General features: G+C 49.3%; 1 protein-coding gene across 1 annotated transcript; it reads right to left on the bottom strand.

The window, feature by feature from the left end:
* Positions 1–636: 636 nt before the first annotated feature.
* Positions 637–3450, bottom strand: FAM43B (family with sequence similarity 43 member B). The gene has a single exon (XM_027060212.2). It carries the CDS (start codon positions 2699–2701, stop codon positions 1724–1726), a length of 978 nt encoding a protein of 325 aa, XP_026916013.1. The 5' UTR covers positions 2702–3450; the 3' UTR covers positions 637–1723.
* Positions 3451–16631: the final 13181 nt, after the last annotated feature.

Raw genomic sequence — 16631 nt, 5'->3', positions numbered from 1 at the left:
AGTCTGGGATCAGTGCCCGGCTCAGCACAGGAATAAAGAAGATATCCAAGCTCAAGACTCGCACTGTCATAGACGTCTGGACAGACGTCTCGAGCTCCCCTGAAGGAAAAATGGGCTCCCCGCCCCTCTCCTTTACGACCTAGCCCCACTTTCGTCCCCGGGGAGATGCAGTGTATATATATATATATATATATATATATATATCTATATCTATATCTATCTATCTATCTATCTATCTATCTATCTATACATATATATATATCACATGCTTTGACATACATAGGAATCTTCTCAGAGACGTGTGGCTGATGGCAAGTCCCCAGCCCAGTGCCCCCTCCCTGCCAAATGTCTCAGGGACACTCGCATGTGAGTGCCCAGGCAGACACGTCCTGGGCGGCCCAGACAGACAGCTGACGCTCCTCCAAGGCTTGGCAGGTACTACCTCACACCTGCTAGTGTCTCCTTCCCTGACATTAAGGGAACAGCTTCCTGGAAGCAGCCCCTCCTCCCCAATCCTGCAGGGTTGGCTCTAGCTGCTTAAGAGGGCCACTTCTCCTGTCCCTTGGGGTACTGATGATAGTCTTTTTGTCCCCAGCGGGCCTGGCATCAAACACAACACAGGAGTGGTGACAAGGATGAAAAAGCAGGTCCACTTTATTTACAATGATCAGTTGGTGACACATAGATCTTTGGGCTTTTTGTGGCCTTGTTGTGGGACACCTGGGCGGGGCGCACTCCCACTGTGGGGTTAACACACTCTCCTTCCTCAGCTTGCTATGAGAACACAAGGCTGTCAGGACCCTTCCCCTGTGAGGAGCCCCAAATTGGGGGGGGCATCCCTCCTGTGTCCACTTCCTGGGTAGTCAGTGTCCTCAAGCACCTGCCAAAGGTTCTCCTTACCTCCTTTGGAGGCCCCATCTTGGTCCTGGTTGGGGGAACCTAGTGGGGAACCACACACATCTGTCTGCAGAGAGATGGGGCGGGTGAGGAGTCTTGTGGGGGTGCCAGGTGCCCGGGCACAGTCTTGGGCAGCTGCCTGGTGCAGGGGGCCGTTACCTGGTCTAGCCTGTTGTTTGCGTTGGTAGGACCAGCCCAGTCTTCTCCGGACGCAGAGCAGTGAAGTCCAGAAATCCTCCAAGGGGTAGAGAGGCCAGGCATAGGGCCTGAGAAACCTTGTGTATATGAAAGCCGCCGACCCAGTTCCCGCCTTGGGCCTGGCCTGAGTTCTCCGGGGCCACTATTCTTCCCCTGCAAGAATGCCTCCCCAGAGTTGGTCCCATCCCAGGGAGGAAGGCTTGACTGGCCAAGGGCCGGACCACGGCTTCCACCCGGCCAAGATCCAAGGCCACCCTCCTGGATTTCTGGAAACTTCTTCCCTCTTCTTTTGAGAGGTTGTTTTGGGAGGGAGGGGGTGGTCTATGGGCAAAGACCTGTTGTAAAGCTTATGGGCAATTCCACGATGGAGGGCGCTCTCGGAAACTCCGGACGTGGGGAGAGGTGGACAATCGATTATCGCTGCTCTCCCTGTCCCTTTAGTCCCCCAGTAATCAAGGGCGTATCAGGCGTCACCCTGAGCCAGGATGAGGCGCGGGGCAGACAATAGAGACCACGAGGGAGGCAAGGGCCGGGGGACCGGAGGGGAGCCGAAGCGGGCAGGGCCGGGGTTGGAGGCTGGAAATCAGGCCGGCGGGGGCTGGGGCCGCAAGTCCTGCTCCCCGCGCTCTCAGCGCGCCTGGCCCGCCCGCTCCCTGGGGCCCGCCTTCCAGCGGCGGGGCTGCGCCGGCGGCGGCGGCGCCGGGGCGCCCCGCAGGCTGCACGTCCTCAGCTCCCGGGCCAGGCTGAGCACCTCGGGACGCTCGCGCTCCTCCGCGTCTCCGTCCTCCTCCTCCTCGTCCTCTTCCTGGATGCTGCTGAGGCGCGGGGCCCCACGGCCGCGCTCGCCGGGCGGCGGCCGGTAGGCGCACTTGGCGTTGAGCAGCCGGCGCAGCGGGGCGCGGGGCACCGAGGCGGCGGCGCCCCCTGCACGGAGGTGCTGCTGGCGCACGTGGCGCGCGTCGCTCTGGCGCTGCAGCCGCTTGAAGTCGCTGAAGGCCGCCAGCGCGGTCTGGCGGAGCAGGCGGGCCAGGGCGCGCGCCTTGTGCGCCCGCGCCAGCAGCACGGCGTGGCAGCGCAGCACCACGGCCTTGTGGCGCGCCTGGTGGCGGTAGACCCAGGCGAAGACGCGCGGGTGGCGCGCGTCCGCGGTGCAGTAGGTGATGCGCGGCAGCAGGTAGGCGTGCGCCGGCCGGCGGCCCCCGGAGCCCCCCGAGCCCCCAGCGGCGCTGCGCTCGCAAGGCTGCATGCGGATGCCGTGCGGCCCCAGCGTCAGCTTCATCTTGGTGCCCCCGCCCGGCCCGCAGCGCGCCCAGATTTTGCCCACGGCGTCGTCGGTGCAGCCGTCGCCCTTGGCGTGCAGGGTGACGGCGTTGCCCAGGTACCACACGGTGTAGGTCGGGTCCTCCTTGTTGAGCTCCACTTTCTGGCGCCGGCTGCGGAACACGCGGCCCAGGCGCTCCAGCGGCCAGTCGGGTAGCAGGTCCGGGCAGGAGCGCAGGAAGCTGGAGAGCAACGACGTGTAGGCGAGTCCCGGACTCAGGCTCTTCGCCTTGCACTTGGCCTCGTCCTCCACTAGCACGAATTTGTTGCGTCTCCAGGGCAGCATCGCGGCGGCGGCGGCCAAAGGGGCTGGGGGCACCGGGAGCTCACGGGCGTCCTGCCCGGCGGCCGGGGGGAGGGGAGGGAGTGCGGAGAAGCCCGCGCCCGGGGGTCGCGAGCAGCTGGGCGGCGCCGGAGCCAGTCGGTGCCCGGAGATGCCCAGTGCCTGGCAGGGCTGGCTTCGCAGATGCCCGGTGCCCAGCCGGGCTGGCAGCCGAGATGCCCGGGCGGCGGCCGAGCGTCCGGGAACAGCTTCCCCCGGGAGTAGCTCCAGCCGTCCGGGAAGCCAGGAGGGGAGGGGGCTGGGCGTGGTGGAGGCGCCCCCCCAACCCAGGCCCGAGCAGGGAGGATCCCGCAGTCCCCGCCGCCCAAACTGCGGCGGCAGGGAGGTCGCCGGAGCTGGGGCTGGCGGCTGGACGCTCGGAGGGGTAGACCGAAAGCGCGATTGCGGTGGGGACTCCTTCAGGCGTCGCGGCTCCACCTCCCCGGGCTGTCTACATCACCGGGCGGGACCGCTAGATCTCTTGTCCCCTCCCCTCGCCCTCCTCTCTCTCCTCCCCCGCGCCGGCTAGCGCTGCTCTTCGCCCGGGACCCGGCACAGGCGCGGTGGAACGGGTTTAATCATTATTATTGGAGGGGTGAGGGTGGAGGGGCGGTTAAGAAGTAGGGATCTTTTGAAATGTACCGGAGGGCTTTGCGAATGCAAATTTCTCTGACCTCACCCGTGGTCTCCACGCTCCCCTTGGCACTTTCGGGACCCCCCTCCTCTCTCTAGGATTCCAGCTGCTTCTCAGCCACTGCTTGTCCCTACCCCCATCTCGGAGAGTGATTTTGGGTGGGTTCCTGATGGGGCTGGCCTGGCGCACTTTGCCTCCTGTCTGCACAGCAGAAAGCCTGCTGAGGTGGCCGAGCAGTGCAGTGGAAAAGTACTGTCGCTTGGTGAAGCTTTCTCCTAGGTTCTTCCAAGGTCGTGGGCCAGGCCGCTGCGCCTGAGCTGGGAGAGCAGTCACTGAGCCCCTCGCCTGGCCTGAAGCAGGGAGGGTACTTTTTGAGGGTGGGGGAACGTTCCAGAGCAGTTCTGGGTCTGTGGGAATTGCAGATGAAAAGCTCATTCTGGCCAAAGGGCTGCCTCTGGGCCCTCTGAGGATTAAATAGATAAAACTCCGGTTTGTGAACTCCAATCAGGTTCCCCAAAGCCCTGGAGTTTTGCATTCATTATCTCATTTAATCCTTGGAATAACCCAGGCTCAGTTATATGACTTGCCCAAGGTCACAGGGCTGGTAAGGGGTAGGACTAGGGCTCCATGACAGGTTTGGGTGATCCATAAGCAAGTCCTCACCCTTCTATGAGTCCACATATGCTGCATGTAGATGGGACATTTCCACCCTCCCCGGGACCCATCAGTGGGGGCTTTTATTAGGCAGGGGTTCTAGTGTACTAGGAAAGAGACAGTTGTCCTCGGGTATGGGGACACATCTCCCCCTGTCAGGATTATTGTTAAGCCACAAGTTCTGTAGAATCCCTGGTCTGCTCTGATGGGGGCCCAGGAGACTCATGGCCTTGGGCTGTCACACAGCCAACAGCCGGGCTCTTTCTTTGGCTCAGAATAGGTCATCTGGGGAGTCTCGCAGGTCAGGATTGAGCCCAGAGGCTTGGGCCCTGCCAGGCCAAACCAGGTGACCTCGGAGAGTGGGGGCAGTGGGAAGATTGTATATCCCACAGCCCAGCAGCATTCAGGGCTGGCAGGCACCAATAGTGAGTGGCTGGATTCAGAGTCCTTTGTGCGGGGAGGAGGGGCGATTGACAGCTAAAAAAAAAAAAAAAATCCCCCCAAGACCTCCTCCCTTAAAAAAACCCCCACCACAACTAAACTGCATCACTGAATGTTCCTAAATGACATGCAAATAAAGAACAGGAAATTACTTAGAATTACAGAATCTTAGCTTTGGAGGGGGCCTCACAGATGATCTGGTTTACTACGGCCTCATTTTATTTTCCATATGGAAATGTCTTTACTGCTTTTTGCGGATTATAAAAGTAATACGTGCTTGTGGTAAACAATCACACAAGAAGGACACAGAAGCCTCCCGCTGTTCCCACCCTGTAGAGGCGGCCTCATTTCCCCACAAGACAACAGACTCTGTGGATCACAATGAGAGCTTCATGTGAGTGCTTTTCATGGTGCTAGATTTGTCTCTTGGGCCAACGGAGACATTAACTCAACCAACTCCCTGTTTAGAAAGGGCTTTGGGTGGTTTTGACTTGAAGGGTAGCTCATAGAAAAATCCTGCTGTCTCCTGCCTTGGGTCTCCTGGGTACCCCCCCTCTGCTCTGGACCGCGCCACCTTGCGCGAGGATGGCCTGTGTCCACGTGGGGTCGGGAGGGTGCTGGTGGAGGTGGCCAGTGGCAAGGTATCAGTGTGCAAAACAGATACCTCCAAGCCTCTTGAGGTTGCTGGGAGTTCACACATACAGATGCAAGACTCACAGAGTTAAACTTGAATTTCAGATAAACAGCCATATTTTAGTATGAGTATGTCCCCAGGATTGCAAGCCTTTGATCTGCTCACTGAACCTCCTGCCTCCCAGAGAACAAGAGGTCAAGGAGCTACAGGCAGAGAGCCTCCACTGCCTCCCTAGGCTTGCTCAGCTGGTCCTGGTGGCACCGCCTTTGGGAAATCCTCTCTGGAGGATCCCGAGGGGCTGTGTGATATCCCAGGGTGCCATAGTTGGTTTTTACGTTAAGACCCCTGGACCTCAGAGCAGCATTTGATACTGTGAGCCCTTTTGTTACCTTGTTCCCAAGTCGCTTAGCCTCATTGGCAGGGATTCCCACCTCCCCATCCCGGAGACCACTCCTCACTTCAAGGACTCCTCCTTACGCACCCCCCCCCAGCCCCCCACCACCCCCCCGCCCCAGGCTTGGTCTCAGACCTTCTGTGCTTCTTCCTCCAAGTTGGTTCCTTAAGAGGGGTCAGCTGCACTCAGAGCTCCACTGTCCTGTCTATTCAGATTCCCCTCCCTCCCCAGAGCTCCCGGGTGCCTGGGTGGCTCAGTGGGTTAAGCGCCCCACTCTTGGTTTCAGCTCAGGTCAGGATATTGAGGTTTGTGAGTTCGAGCCCCACATCGGGCTCTGCACTGACGGTTGGAGGCTGCTAGGGATTCTCTGTCTCCCTCTCTCTCTCTCTGCCTTTCCCTAAAATAAATAAGTAAAAATTTAAAAAAAGATAAAAAGAGCTCCCAACTTTGCATCAGCCATCACTGCTTTAGGCACTGGTGTGCAGTTGGATTTTGTTTTTCTTTTTTCAATCATTTTTATTTCTACCATAGTGATACTTGTATTATTTTGAAAGTCCAGGAGCTGCCTTATAGTAGGTTTATAAAGAAAGAGATAATCAATCTCCTGCCCCACCCTTCCCCAGTCTCAATTCTTACTTCTAAAGACAACCACTCTTACACATTTGTTTTTATTTTTAATGTTTATTTATTTGGGGGGGGCAGAGAGAGAGGGAGACAGAGAATTCGAAGCAGGCTCAGTGCAGGGCCTGATGTGGGGCTGGAACCCAGGAACTGGGAGATCATGACCTGAGCCCAAGTCACAGCTCAACCCATTGAGCCACTCAGGCGACCCTCTTTTGCACATTTTATTATTATTATTATTTTTTAATTAATTAAAAAAATTTTTTAATGTTTATTTATTTTTGATAGAGAGAGAGGCAGAGCGTGAGTGGGGGAGGGGCAGAGAGAGAGGGAGACACAGAATCCGAAGCAGGCTCCAGGCTCCGAGCTGTCAGCGCAGAGCCTGACGCGGGGCTCGAACTCACAGAGTTGTGAGATCATGACCTGAGCTGAAGTGGGACGCCCGGCCGGCATTTCTGTCATATGCTTCCGTGTATTTATTTGTTTGTTTGTTTATTTATTGTTTTTTGAGAGAATGAGAGCGAGCGTGTGAGGCAGGGAGGGCCAGAGGGAGAAAGAGAATCTTAAGCAGGCTCCATGCTCAGCTTGGAGCTCCATGCAGGGCTCGATGCTGTGATCCTGGGAACATGACCTGAGCCGAAATCAAGAGTCAGGTGCTCAACGGACTGAGCCACCCAAGCGCCCCTGCCTCTGTTTTTAAATAACACAGCTACTTCAGATTTTCTAGTTTTTAAAACTTTGTTGCCTATCTGCTGTGGAAGATGATTTCATGCCCTTCGATGCACCCCATCACACACATTTCTCTTCCCCCCTTCCTTCTGTTAAGCCAGAACATTTTGTTGTCATATTGTACCATCAGCATTCAGTATTTAATTATTATGATCTTGCAAATATTCAAAGCTGAGCCTTGAAGTGTGTTAGGATTCCATTTACCTTGTTGGACAACTGTTTGGCTTTTTCAGAAATATGTAAGTGCCTTATTAAAAAAAAACAACAACAACTTCCTTATAATTCATCTCCCAGAGGTCCAGCCTGGTTGAACATACCAGGTGGTCTTTCAGTTCTAGGTGTTTCTTAGAGACATCCCTCCTGGAAGCATCCTCCCCAGGCTCCAGTCTGTTCTGGTGACTCTTTGGACCTGCAGAGTTCTTGTCTTGGGACTTTTCTCTACTACCATCCTGGGGAGTTTCCTTTGCCTCTTTGCCGTGTTGGATCCTGTTTTCTGGATCCCTTGGCTTTCCATCCCCCCCCCCCACCCCCCATATTGGTTTATTTCCTTGTTTTGGCATAGCTCTTTTCTGGTGGCTTTGAGTGATAGGTTGGCTGGGTGTAGAATTCTAGGCTGGAAATAAATCTCCCTCCAAATTTTGAAGACACGATCCACATTGCTGTTGAAATGTGAAATGACATTCTGATACCTGATCCTGTTCGTGTGACCTGATTTTTCTCTCGGGAGCTTTGAGGATCTTCCAGAGGCCTGAAGTTTCATAATGATGTGCATTTACTCTGGGCACTTGGTGAATCTTTTAATCTGGAAATCAATCTGTTTTACTCTGGGAATCAATTCGAGGGACACTTCTTTGTGCTAATACCCTCCATTGTGTTTTCTGTTTTCATTTTGTCTTTCTAGACCTATTTTAGTCAGATGTTGGACCTCTTGGGCTGGTCTTCTAATTTTTCAAAATGTTCTTTCCAATTTTCCATTTTTAAAAATGTTTGTTCTATGTTCTGGGACATTACCTCAAATTTATCTTCCAACCTTTCCATTCGATTTTTTAATATATCTCTTCTCATAACTTTTCACTTCTAAAAGAGCAAGGTTTTGTTCCTTTTTATAGCATCTCCTTCTTGTTCTTGTCTCAGATAATGTTAATTATAGTTGCTTTAAACATTTTTTTAATTGTGGTAAAATACAGATAACATAACATCTTAACCATTCTTCAGTGTCCAGTCCAGCATTGTTGTTGCAATATATTCACATTGTTGTGCAACCAACCTCCACTAACTTTTCATCTTGTAAAACAGAAACACTGTATCCATGAAGCAACTCCCCATTTCTCCCTGTCCCAGCCCCTGGCAACCTCTATTTTACTTCTGTCTCTGTGAATTTGGCTAGCCTCATATAAGTGGAATTGTACAGTATTTGTCTTTTTGTGACTGGCTATTTTACTTTGGATAAGGTCCTCAACGTTCATCTGTGTCGTACTGGGTGTCAGAATTTCCCTCCTTTTACAGGCTGAATAATATTCCGTTGTATGGATATACCACATTCTGTTTTTCCACTCAGTGGTTGATGGACCTTTGGGTTCCTTCCACCTTTTGGCTACTGTGAATAATTACTGCTGTGAACAGGGGTGTACAAATATCTCTTCGAGGCCCTGCTTTCAACTCTTTTGGATCTATGAACGGAGGTGGGATTGCTAGAGCATATGGTAATTCTATTTTTTAATATTTTGAAGAACTACCATACTGGCTTCCATAGCTGCTGTACCATTTTATACCAGAGATGGGTTTCAGTTTCTCCATCTTATAATTAAGAACTGTAATAACACCACTTGTTATTTTCTGTCATTATTATTATTTAAAAAATATATAGTAGCCATCTTGATGGGTGTGAGATGGTATCACATTGTCATTTTTTTCATATGCCTGTTGGCCATGTGTGTATCTTCTTTGGAGAAATGTCTGTTCAAGTCCTTAGCCCATTTTAAAATTGTTTAATTGTAGGAGTCAAATCAGATATTTGACTTGCAAAAATATTTTTTTTCCTGTTCCTTAGGTTGCCTTTTTATTCTGTTAATTGTGTCCTTTAATTCACAGAAGTTTTCAATTTTGCTGTAGTTCATTTTATCTATTTTTACTCTTGTTGCCTATAATGTTGGTGTTCTATCCAAGAACTCACTGCCAAATTCAATGTCATGAAGCTTTCCCCTGGTGTTTTCTTCTAAGAGTTTTGTAGTTTTCGGTCTTAGTTTTAGGTCTTTGATCCATTTTGATTTAGTTTTGGCATATGGTCTAAGGTAAGGGTCCAACATCATTTTTTTGCATCTGGATATCCAATTTTTCCAATACCATTTGTTAAAAAGACTGTCCTTTCCTCAGTGAGTGTGGTCTTGGCCCTCTTGTCAAAAATCATTTGACCATGTATTCAAACATTTATTTCTGGGTTTTCCATTCTTTAGCATTGATTTATATATCACTCTTTCTGCCAGTATTGCACTCTTTTGATTACTATAGTTTTGCAATAAGTTTTGAAATCAGAAAGTATAAGACCTACAACTTTGTTCTTCCTTTTCAAGATGGTTGTGGTTAATCAGGATCCCTTGAGATTCCATGTGAATTTTAGGATGGATATTTTTATTTCTGCAAAAAATGCCATTGGGATTTTACTAGGGATCGTATGGATGGAATCTGTAGATTGCTTTGGGTAGGATGGGCATTTTAACAATATGAAGTCTTCCAGTCCATGCACGTTGCCATTTATTTGTGTCTTCTTTAATTTCTTTCAGCAACACTTTATTGTTTTTAGCGTATGAATCTTTTACCTTCTTGGTGAAGTTTATTCCTAAGTACTTTATTTTATTTTTTTGATGCTATTTTAAATGAAATTTTTTAAAATTTCCTTTTCAGATCATTCATTGTTAGCGTATAGAAATACAACAGATTTTTGTGTGTTGATTTTGTATCTTGTAACTGCTGAATTTGTGTATTCTAAAATTTTTTGTGTGTGTGTGGAATCTTTAGGGTTTTCCAAGTACAGTTGTTTTTATTTTTAAATTTTTATTTATTATTATCATTATTTCTCAAGACTGTTGTGATTTTTATTCTATTTGGTATCCTGATTAGAATGAGAGCTATAAGAATTATGTTTTGTAAACTTTGCGTTATTACTACAACATTGTGATGCAGCTTTATGTGTTGATCGTATATAGAGAAAACAGTAACATTGGAATTGTAATTATAGTTGTTTTAAGAAAAGCCTTCTTCAGTTTCATGCATTGCTCTGCTCCCTGAATTCCTTTTTCCTGTTTTCCATTTTTTAATAATTAATTTTAAGAAATATGAATCTCTGACTCTCCTCAGAGAATCTCTGATGAATCTCTGACTCTCATGAGCTCAGTATGAATCTCTGAGCTCATTAGACAGCTTTCCTCTAATCCTCGCTTCTTGTATCTGAGAGGCACAAATGCTGATTGAAAACTCATGTCTGGAGGGTGGAGGGGGATGAACGGGTCTTTGTCATATGTGGGTCTCAGTATCTGATGACATACTCAGCCATTTTGTAAGGAAACCCCAACAAAGACGTTCCTTGACAAAACTTGAGTCAGGGGGTGCCAGGGTGGCTCAGTGGGTTAAGTGTCCAACTTTGGCTCAGGTCATGATCTCATGGTTGGTGAGTTCGAGCCGCACGTCCGGGTCCTCTGTCTCTCTCTCTCTCTCTCTCTCTCTGGCCTCTCCACCTGCCCCGCCCCTCTCAAAAATAAATAAACATTAAAAAAATTGAGTCAGACTCTTCTGAACCCTTTTCTCTATGGCCCCATCCTTGCCAGTCCTACGTTGCTTAGTTTTAGCCAGAATCTTGTTAAGTCATTTTATTGATAAAGTAGGGCCCCACCCTCCATATCTGCCACCCTCAATATCTGATCCAATTCCTCACCCCCCACCATCCTCCAGGTGATATCTGATCACCTTCAGCAAGAATCTTGTGGAGTTGGTTTAGCAAGAAAAAGCCTTTACCCCTGATGTATCCTCTTAATAATTTTCCACCCACTGATTGATTCCCCTGCTTCTTGGCCATAAATCCTCACTTGTTCTTGCTGTATCGGGAAAGGAGCCCAGTTTTGTACTGAGGTCTCTCTTCCCCTATTGCAATAGTTTCTGAATAAAATCTGCTTTTACCGCTTTAGCAGTCCCGCTCTGGTTTTTCTTAACAACCCTCACCATATCGAGGTCTGTAGGTCTTCTTTTGGGCTGGACACTGTCTCCGGAGAGAACTCCCAGAGCAGCCTGCCCATGGGGGAGGGGAGGTAGAAGCAGGGTTGCCAGGATTCTGGGGGAGGAGTGGAGACAGGGCCTCCTGTCTCCCGATCAGCATGCAGGCTGCCCGTGCTTCTGTGTTCAGCGTGGTGCTCCCTCACCCTCAGCTGTGCCCGGGGGTGCTCAGTCCAGATATTCTGGAGGCAGTCCCCCTCGAGAGGAAAGCTCTAGTCTTCTGGCCGAGGGCGTGGGGTGGGAATGTGTGCACTTCTCAGGAGAAGGCTTGGATCTGGGCCTCTCCCTGCAGGCTTTCACCTGGCCCTCGGTTTTTCCTTACCCCCTGCACCTGATCACCTGAGATGTCTGGTGCGTGGAATACCTAGGCTCCAGGCTCCCCAGCATCACTCTTGGGAGGTTTCCGGTTTCCCACCCTACTGAGCTTGCGACCCCTTGCCCCTGTGCCATCCGTCTTCCAGAATGTTAAGAATGTCAGCTGCTGTCATCACTTCTCTGTGTTTCCTTGTCAGTTTATGCCACTTTTTGTTCTTTTATTGTTTTTATTGTTCTTTTGTTGTTCTTTTTATGTCACTTTTTGTCCTTTTATTGTTCTTTTTGTCTTTTATTGAGGCTTGGGGAAGGAGTGGGGAGTTTCCCTCAACTTTCCGGGTCTACCAGAAGTCTCTCCTCAGTAGTTTCAGATGGATCATTATTGTGTTCCAGATTCACGTGTCATATTCTCATGATCATTTGTTCCTAGGAACATAGAAGTGCCTCGATCTAGGTCAGTTGATTAATTAGTGCATATTTATTTATGTATTCATTCAGCAATGTTTTTCTGCAAAATGAGGAAGTTGGACTCATTGCCATAGTCCCTTCTGGTTTAGATATTCTGTCCTCACAGGAATTGTTTTATTAAGTGCGTGCTGAGTTCAAAACTAGACACCACAGGGGACACTGAAGAAATGCGTGAGACATCCCTGCTCTCGCCCGCCACCATGAGGCTCCCACTGATCCCCACCTCCCAGTAGTCATGCCTGTGTGTAGTCCCCGCCCCAACAACGAGTAGGGCTGACCTAGGTCATGAATCAGGCATTGAGGAAGGGACATGATGTGGTTTCTGAGGCCAGGATATGAAGGGTATCGTGGCTCCTGCCATGCTTTCTACCGGCTCACTATCTCTGGTGGAAACCAGCTGCCGTATCACGAGGACACTCAAGCATGAAGTGCTTGGCACATGGCAAGGAACTGAGGCCTCATGCCAACAGCCAGTATCAATTCACCATGTGTGTGAGGGCGCCATTTTGGAAGTGACCCTGCAGCCCCAGTCAGATGTCAGATGACTCTAGCCCCAGCTTACATCTAGACTGTGACCTCGTGAGAACCCCCAGCCAGAACCATGCAGCTAACCCAGTCCCAAATTCCCACCCCACGCAAACTGGGATTTAACAAATGTTCACTGGTGTCTTAAGTCAACTAAGCTTTGGGAGGATTTGTTTTTAGCCAAAGATAACTAATACAATCCCTAATCTGTCACGCTGGCCCCCAAAGCTCGTGATTGCACTCCATCCCCTCCCCCAGCTTCCCTGGGAGACCCTCTCTCTGCTTCAGGCACGCTATGCGAGCCTCCTTCCAGTCCCTCTACCTCCCTAGCACCATTATGTGCTTTCTATAGGTTGTTTTCTGCTCATCCCCATCCTTCCTATTCATCTTCTGAGCCAATGCTTGAATGTCCCCACTGTTGGTGCCTGGGCAGCTCACTTGGTTAAGCATCCGCCTTTGGCTTAGGTGGGGATCTTGCGGTTGATAGGTTCGAGCCCCGTGTGCGCTCTGTGCTAACAACTCAGAGCCTGGAGCTTGCTTCAGATTCTGTGTCTCCTTCTCTCTCTGTGTCCCTTCCCCACTTCTGCTCTGTCTCTCTTTCTCTCAAAAATAAACATTACAAAAAAAAAATTTTTTTTTAAATGTCCCCACTCCTAGGGAAACAGTCCCCTAAGCTCCCCTGACTTGCTGTGGTTCTGCCTTTCCTGGCTCCCTTAAAGCATTTATCAGAATTGTCATCATGTCATTATTTATGTCATCATTTATTGGATGCCTGTCTCCCTCTACTCCTAAGTCACTGAGCACTCTGAGAGTAGGCAATGCATCTGTCTTTGAGGCTGCTAACTCCACAGTGCCCTGGACAGCATCTGGTACATAGTAGGTTCTGAAAAGACATTTGCTGGACAGCTGAGTAAGGTGGGTTCCTGACAGCTGATTCTGTTGTCATCCTTCTAACTATGAGAGAAGCAGCTTACAGCAAATCTCTAACTGACAGTACGTCAGTACGTTATCCTTAAAGGATGGCACATACACTTTTATTTAAAAAAAAAATCTCACTTCCGACAGTGACTCATTTTGTGACCTTGGACTACTTGCCTTCCTTCCCCGAAAAAGGTGGGTAGTGCAATGTTTCTCTTGAAGGCTGGGAACGGTTTCATTTAGAGAGATTTTGGCAAGGTTTTCAAAGCTCTTGAAGTACAATTTTCCTAATATCCAGGTGGTTGTAAGTGATTACGTAAGGGATGAATAGAAATGAGCTATGATTTACCATGTGGATGCTTTGCAGTTATAGGTGTGTGTGTGTGTGTGTGTGTGTGTGTGTGTGTGCCTTTTAGTGCTACATTGGTATATACTTGTGTGTGCATTTTTTAGAAAGAAGAATCTGTGTTTGTTCTAGAATGCTCATGAACATCCACAGTATTCCTGCCAATTTGTTTGAAGCTGGATTTGAAGCCGTATTCATTTCAAAGTCACATGTCTCTGTTCATTTCTGATAATAATAAACCAGTATTTACTGAACGCTTGCTGTGTGCCAGGCCTTATGTGAAACCTTTTCCTTTATCGTAACTGATCCTCGCAATTACTTTTGCAAGGCAGGAACTATTATAATTCCCATTTTACAGATGAGGGAACTGAGGTTCAGAGAGGACACACAGCTTCCCTAAGGCCACACCGCTGGCAGAACAGTGGCCAAAATCTGTTTGGCATGCTCTTAACCCTTTGGGAAAATTGTGCCTGTGGATTTGTGATTCCACAAATAAGAAATAGAGGAAGAAATAAAGAAAAAGAGGAATGTGACAAAAATTTCTATTCATTCTGGAGGATTTTGAGCGTACAGGAGCCTTTGGAATAGCATTAGTCTACAATCAGGTGCCTGAGTACTGAGTGGTCTAAATACAGCAGATAAACCAAAGTGATGGATGAAACGTTATTTTCAGTGCACCTGTATTCACGAGATAAGCTCCTGGTGCATCCATCAAATTGCAGTCCAGTTCAAAGCAAAGTCATGTTTGCATAACAAACACAACAGTCTAAACAAAGGCCTGTATTTGGATACAGCTGGATCTCAGGAATGCAGACAAGAGGAGACACCTGCAGCCCACTGGGCCCTGAGCCAGTGCGGGGGCGAGCAACGACAAGGCCAGAGGAGGGGAATTGGGCTCCATTTTGTGATGATACTGATCTCAGCATGACACCGTCCACCTGACATCCTAATCTAACCAAATGTGGCCCATCTTCATTCACTCAATCAGCCATTCAACAGATGGTTTCTGAACACTTACTTGTTCTGTGGCCGGTCCTGGGTACAGAGGACGATAAGGCATGTGTGGTCCTTCTCGGGAGCTTACGGTCTTGTTTGGGAGAGGGATATATGCCATAGGAATATACATGAGATGAACGATTACACAAATCATTATTTAATTATGTGGTGAGAAGAATGGAGTGCTCTGAGAGGGGGTCTGGGGCAACCTGCCCGAGGAAATAATGTCATTTGAAACTTAGAGGCGTTGCCAGAGGAGAGACTATTAAGAGAGCACTAGTGTATTAGTATGTGTGTAATGAATCACCCCAAAACTCAGTGGCTTACAACAACAACAATTATTTAGTCCCCTCTCGTGGTGTCTGTGGGTCAGAAATTTGAGAGCAGCTCAGCCAGCCCATTCCCAGGGTCTCTTGTGAGATCTCAGTCAGATAGTGGCTGGGGCTGCCGTCATCTGAAGGGTCGAATGGGGCTGGGAGGGCTGCTCCAACATGGCTCACCCTTGTACCTGGCAAGATGGTACCAGCGGTTGGCCGAGGCCTCGGTTTCTCTTCATGGGACTGCTTGAGTATCCTCATGGCTTGGGGGCTGATGTTTCCCCAGAGAGAATGAGCCAAGAGGCCAAAATGGCAGCTGCAAAGCCTTTTATGATTAGTCTCAGAAGTCACAGAGTGTTTCTGTGCCAGATTTTATTGGTCACACAGGGCCAGTCCCACATCATGTTGTGTGTGCTGGGAAATTGGACCACTGGGAGGCATTTTAGAGGCTGGTTACAAATGACAGGTCAACAGAGGTTAAGCTGTGGCATTCCCATACAATGTTTTCCTGTAGCCCTCACAGTGGATGGGTGGGTCCTGTCCCTCACCTCTCAAGCCACTGGACCTTCAGTGGGGCACACGCCTTTGCTGCTCACAAGTCAAAATCCCTTCCCCCTGCTGCTAAAGTCTCCCATGTCACTGGACCATGCCACCCACATGCTGTGGTCATTCATTAGCCTAGGGGCCTTCTTCCCTAAAGATTTTAACTCCTGGCTTTAGTTCTCTGCTGTACCACTCCTGCTTTCTTTTTGGTGATTTCGATATCCACAAAAGTGATTCCTCACTATTCTGGCTCCCTACCACCTCCTCTGAGGATCCTGTCTTCCGCCCCGTCTCAGCACTCATTCCCATGGTCATACCCTTGACCTTGCCATTATCAAAAGCCACAACTCCATTCTCGTGTCAATTCAGAGCATGCCATCGTATTCGAATTTATCTTCTAGTGCCTCATCTCCAACAATTCTTTGACTCCACCTGGCCCTCTAATTCATCGATCTTACTACCTTTTTATCCTGCTCATAGCTCATTTCCCTCCTCACTCCGCTCAAATGCCGTGACTTCCTCACACACGCCTGTACCAGTCTCCTAGTGGTGCTATCACAAATTACCACAGACATAATGGTATTTGTGTACAACACAAACTTATTCTCTTACAGTTCTAGAGGTATGAAATCTGAAGTGGGTCTCATGGGGCTAACGCCAAGCTGTTGGTAGGCCCTGGGAGCACTCTGTTTCCTTGCCTTTTCTAGCTTCTAGGGGCTTCTAGCCCATATTCTTGGGCTCATTGTCCCTTCTGTCATCTTCAAGTCAGCAATGCTGGGCTGAGTCTTTATACGGCCATTTTTTTAGTTCTTTCTTTTCTGTCTTCCTCTTCCACTAATAAGGACCCCCTGGGATCACATTTGGCCGGTGTGGACTGTACAGGATAATGTCTCCACTTCATGGTCAGCTGATTGCCAATCTTAATTCTATCTGCCACCTCAATATGGGTTTCTTTTTGCCAGGTAATCTAACATATTCAGAGGTTCCAAGGATTAGGATGTGGATATCTTTGGAGGGGGGGGGGCTTATTCTGCCTCCCACCAGCCCCTCAAGTGCTTTGCCCTTCCCCCAGGTTATGTTACTAACCTGAGCAGAATCC

This window comes from Acinonyx jubatus, chromosome C1 (genome assembly GCF_027475565.1).
Source record: "Acinonyx jubatus isolate Ajub_Pintada_27869175 chromosome C1, VMU_Ajub_asm_v1.0, whole genome shotgun sequence".
Classification (NCBI taxonomy): domain Eukaryota; kingdom Metazoa; phylum Chordata; class Mammalia; order Carnivora; family Felidae; genus Acinonyx; species Acinonyx jubatus.
This window is presented reverse-complemented; position numbering and strand designations above follow the sequence as displayed.

Coding starts and splice junctions, on each gene's coding strand:
- FAM43B (XM_027060212.2), bottom strand. CDS start 2,701: ATGCTGCCCTGGAGACGCAACAAATTCGTGCTAGTGGAGGACGAGGCC.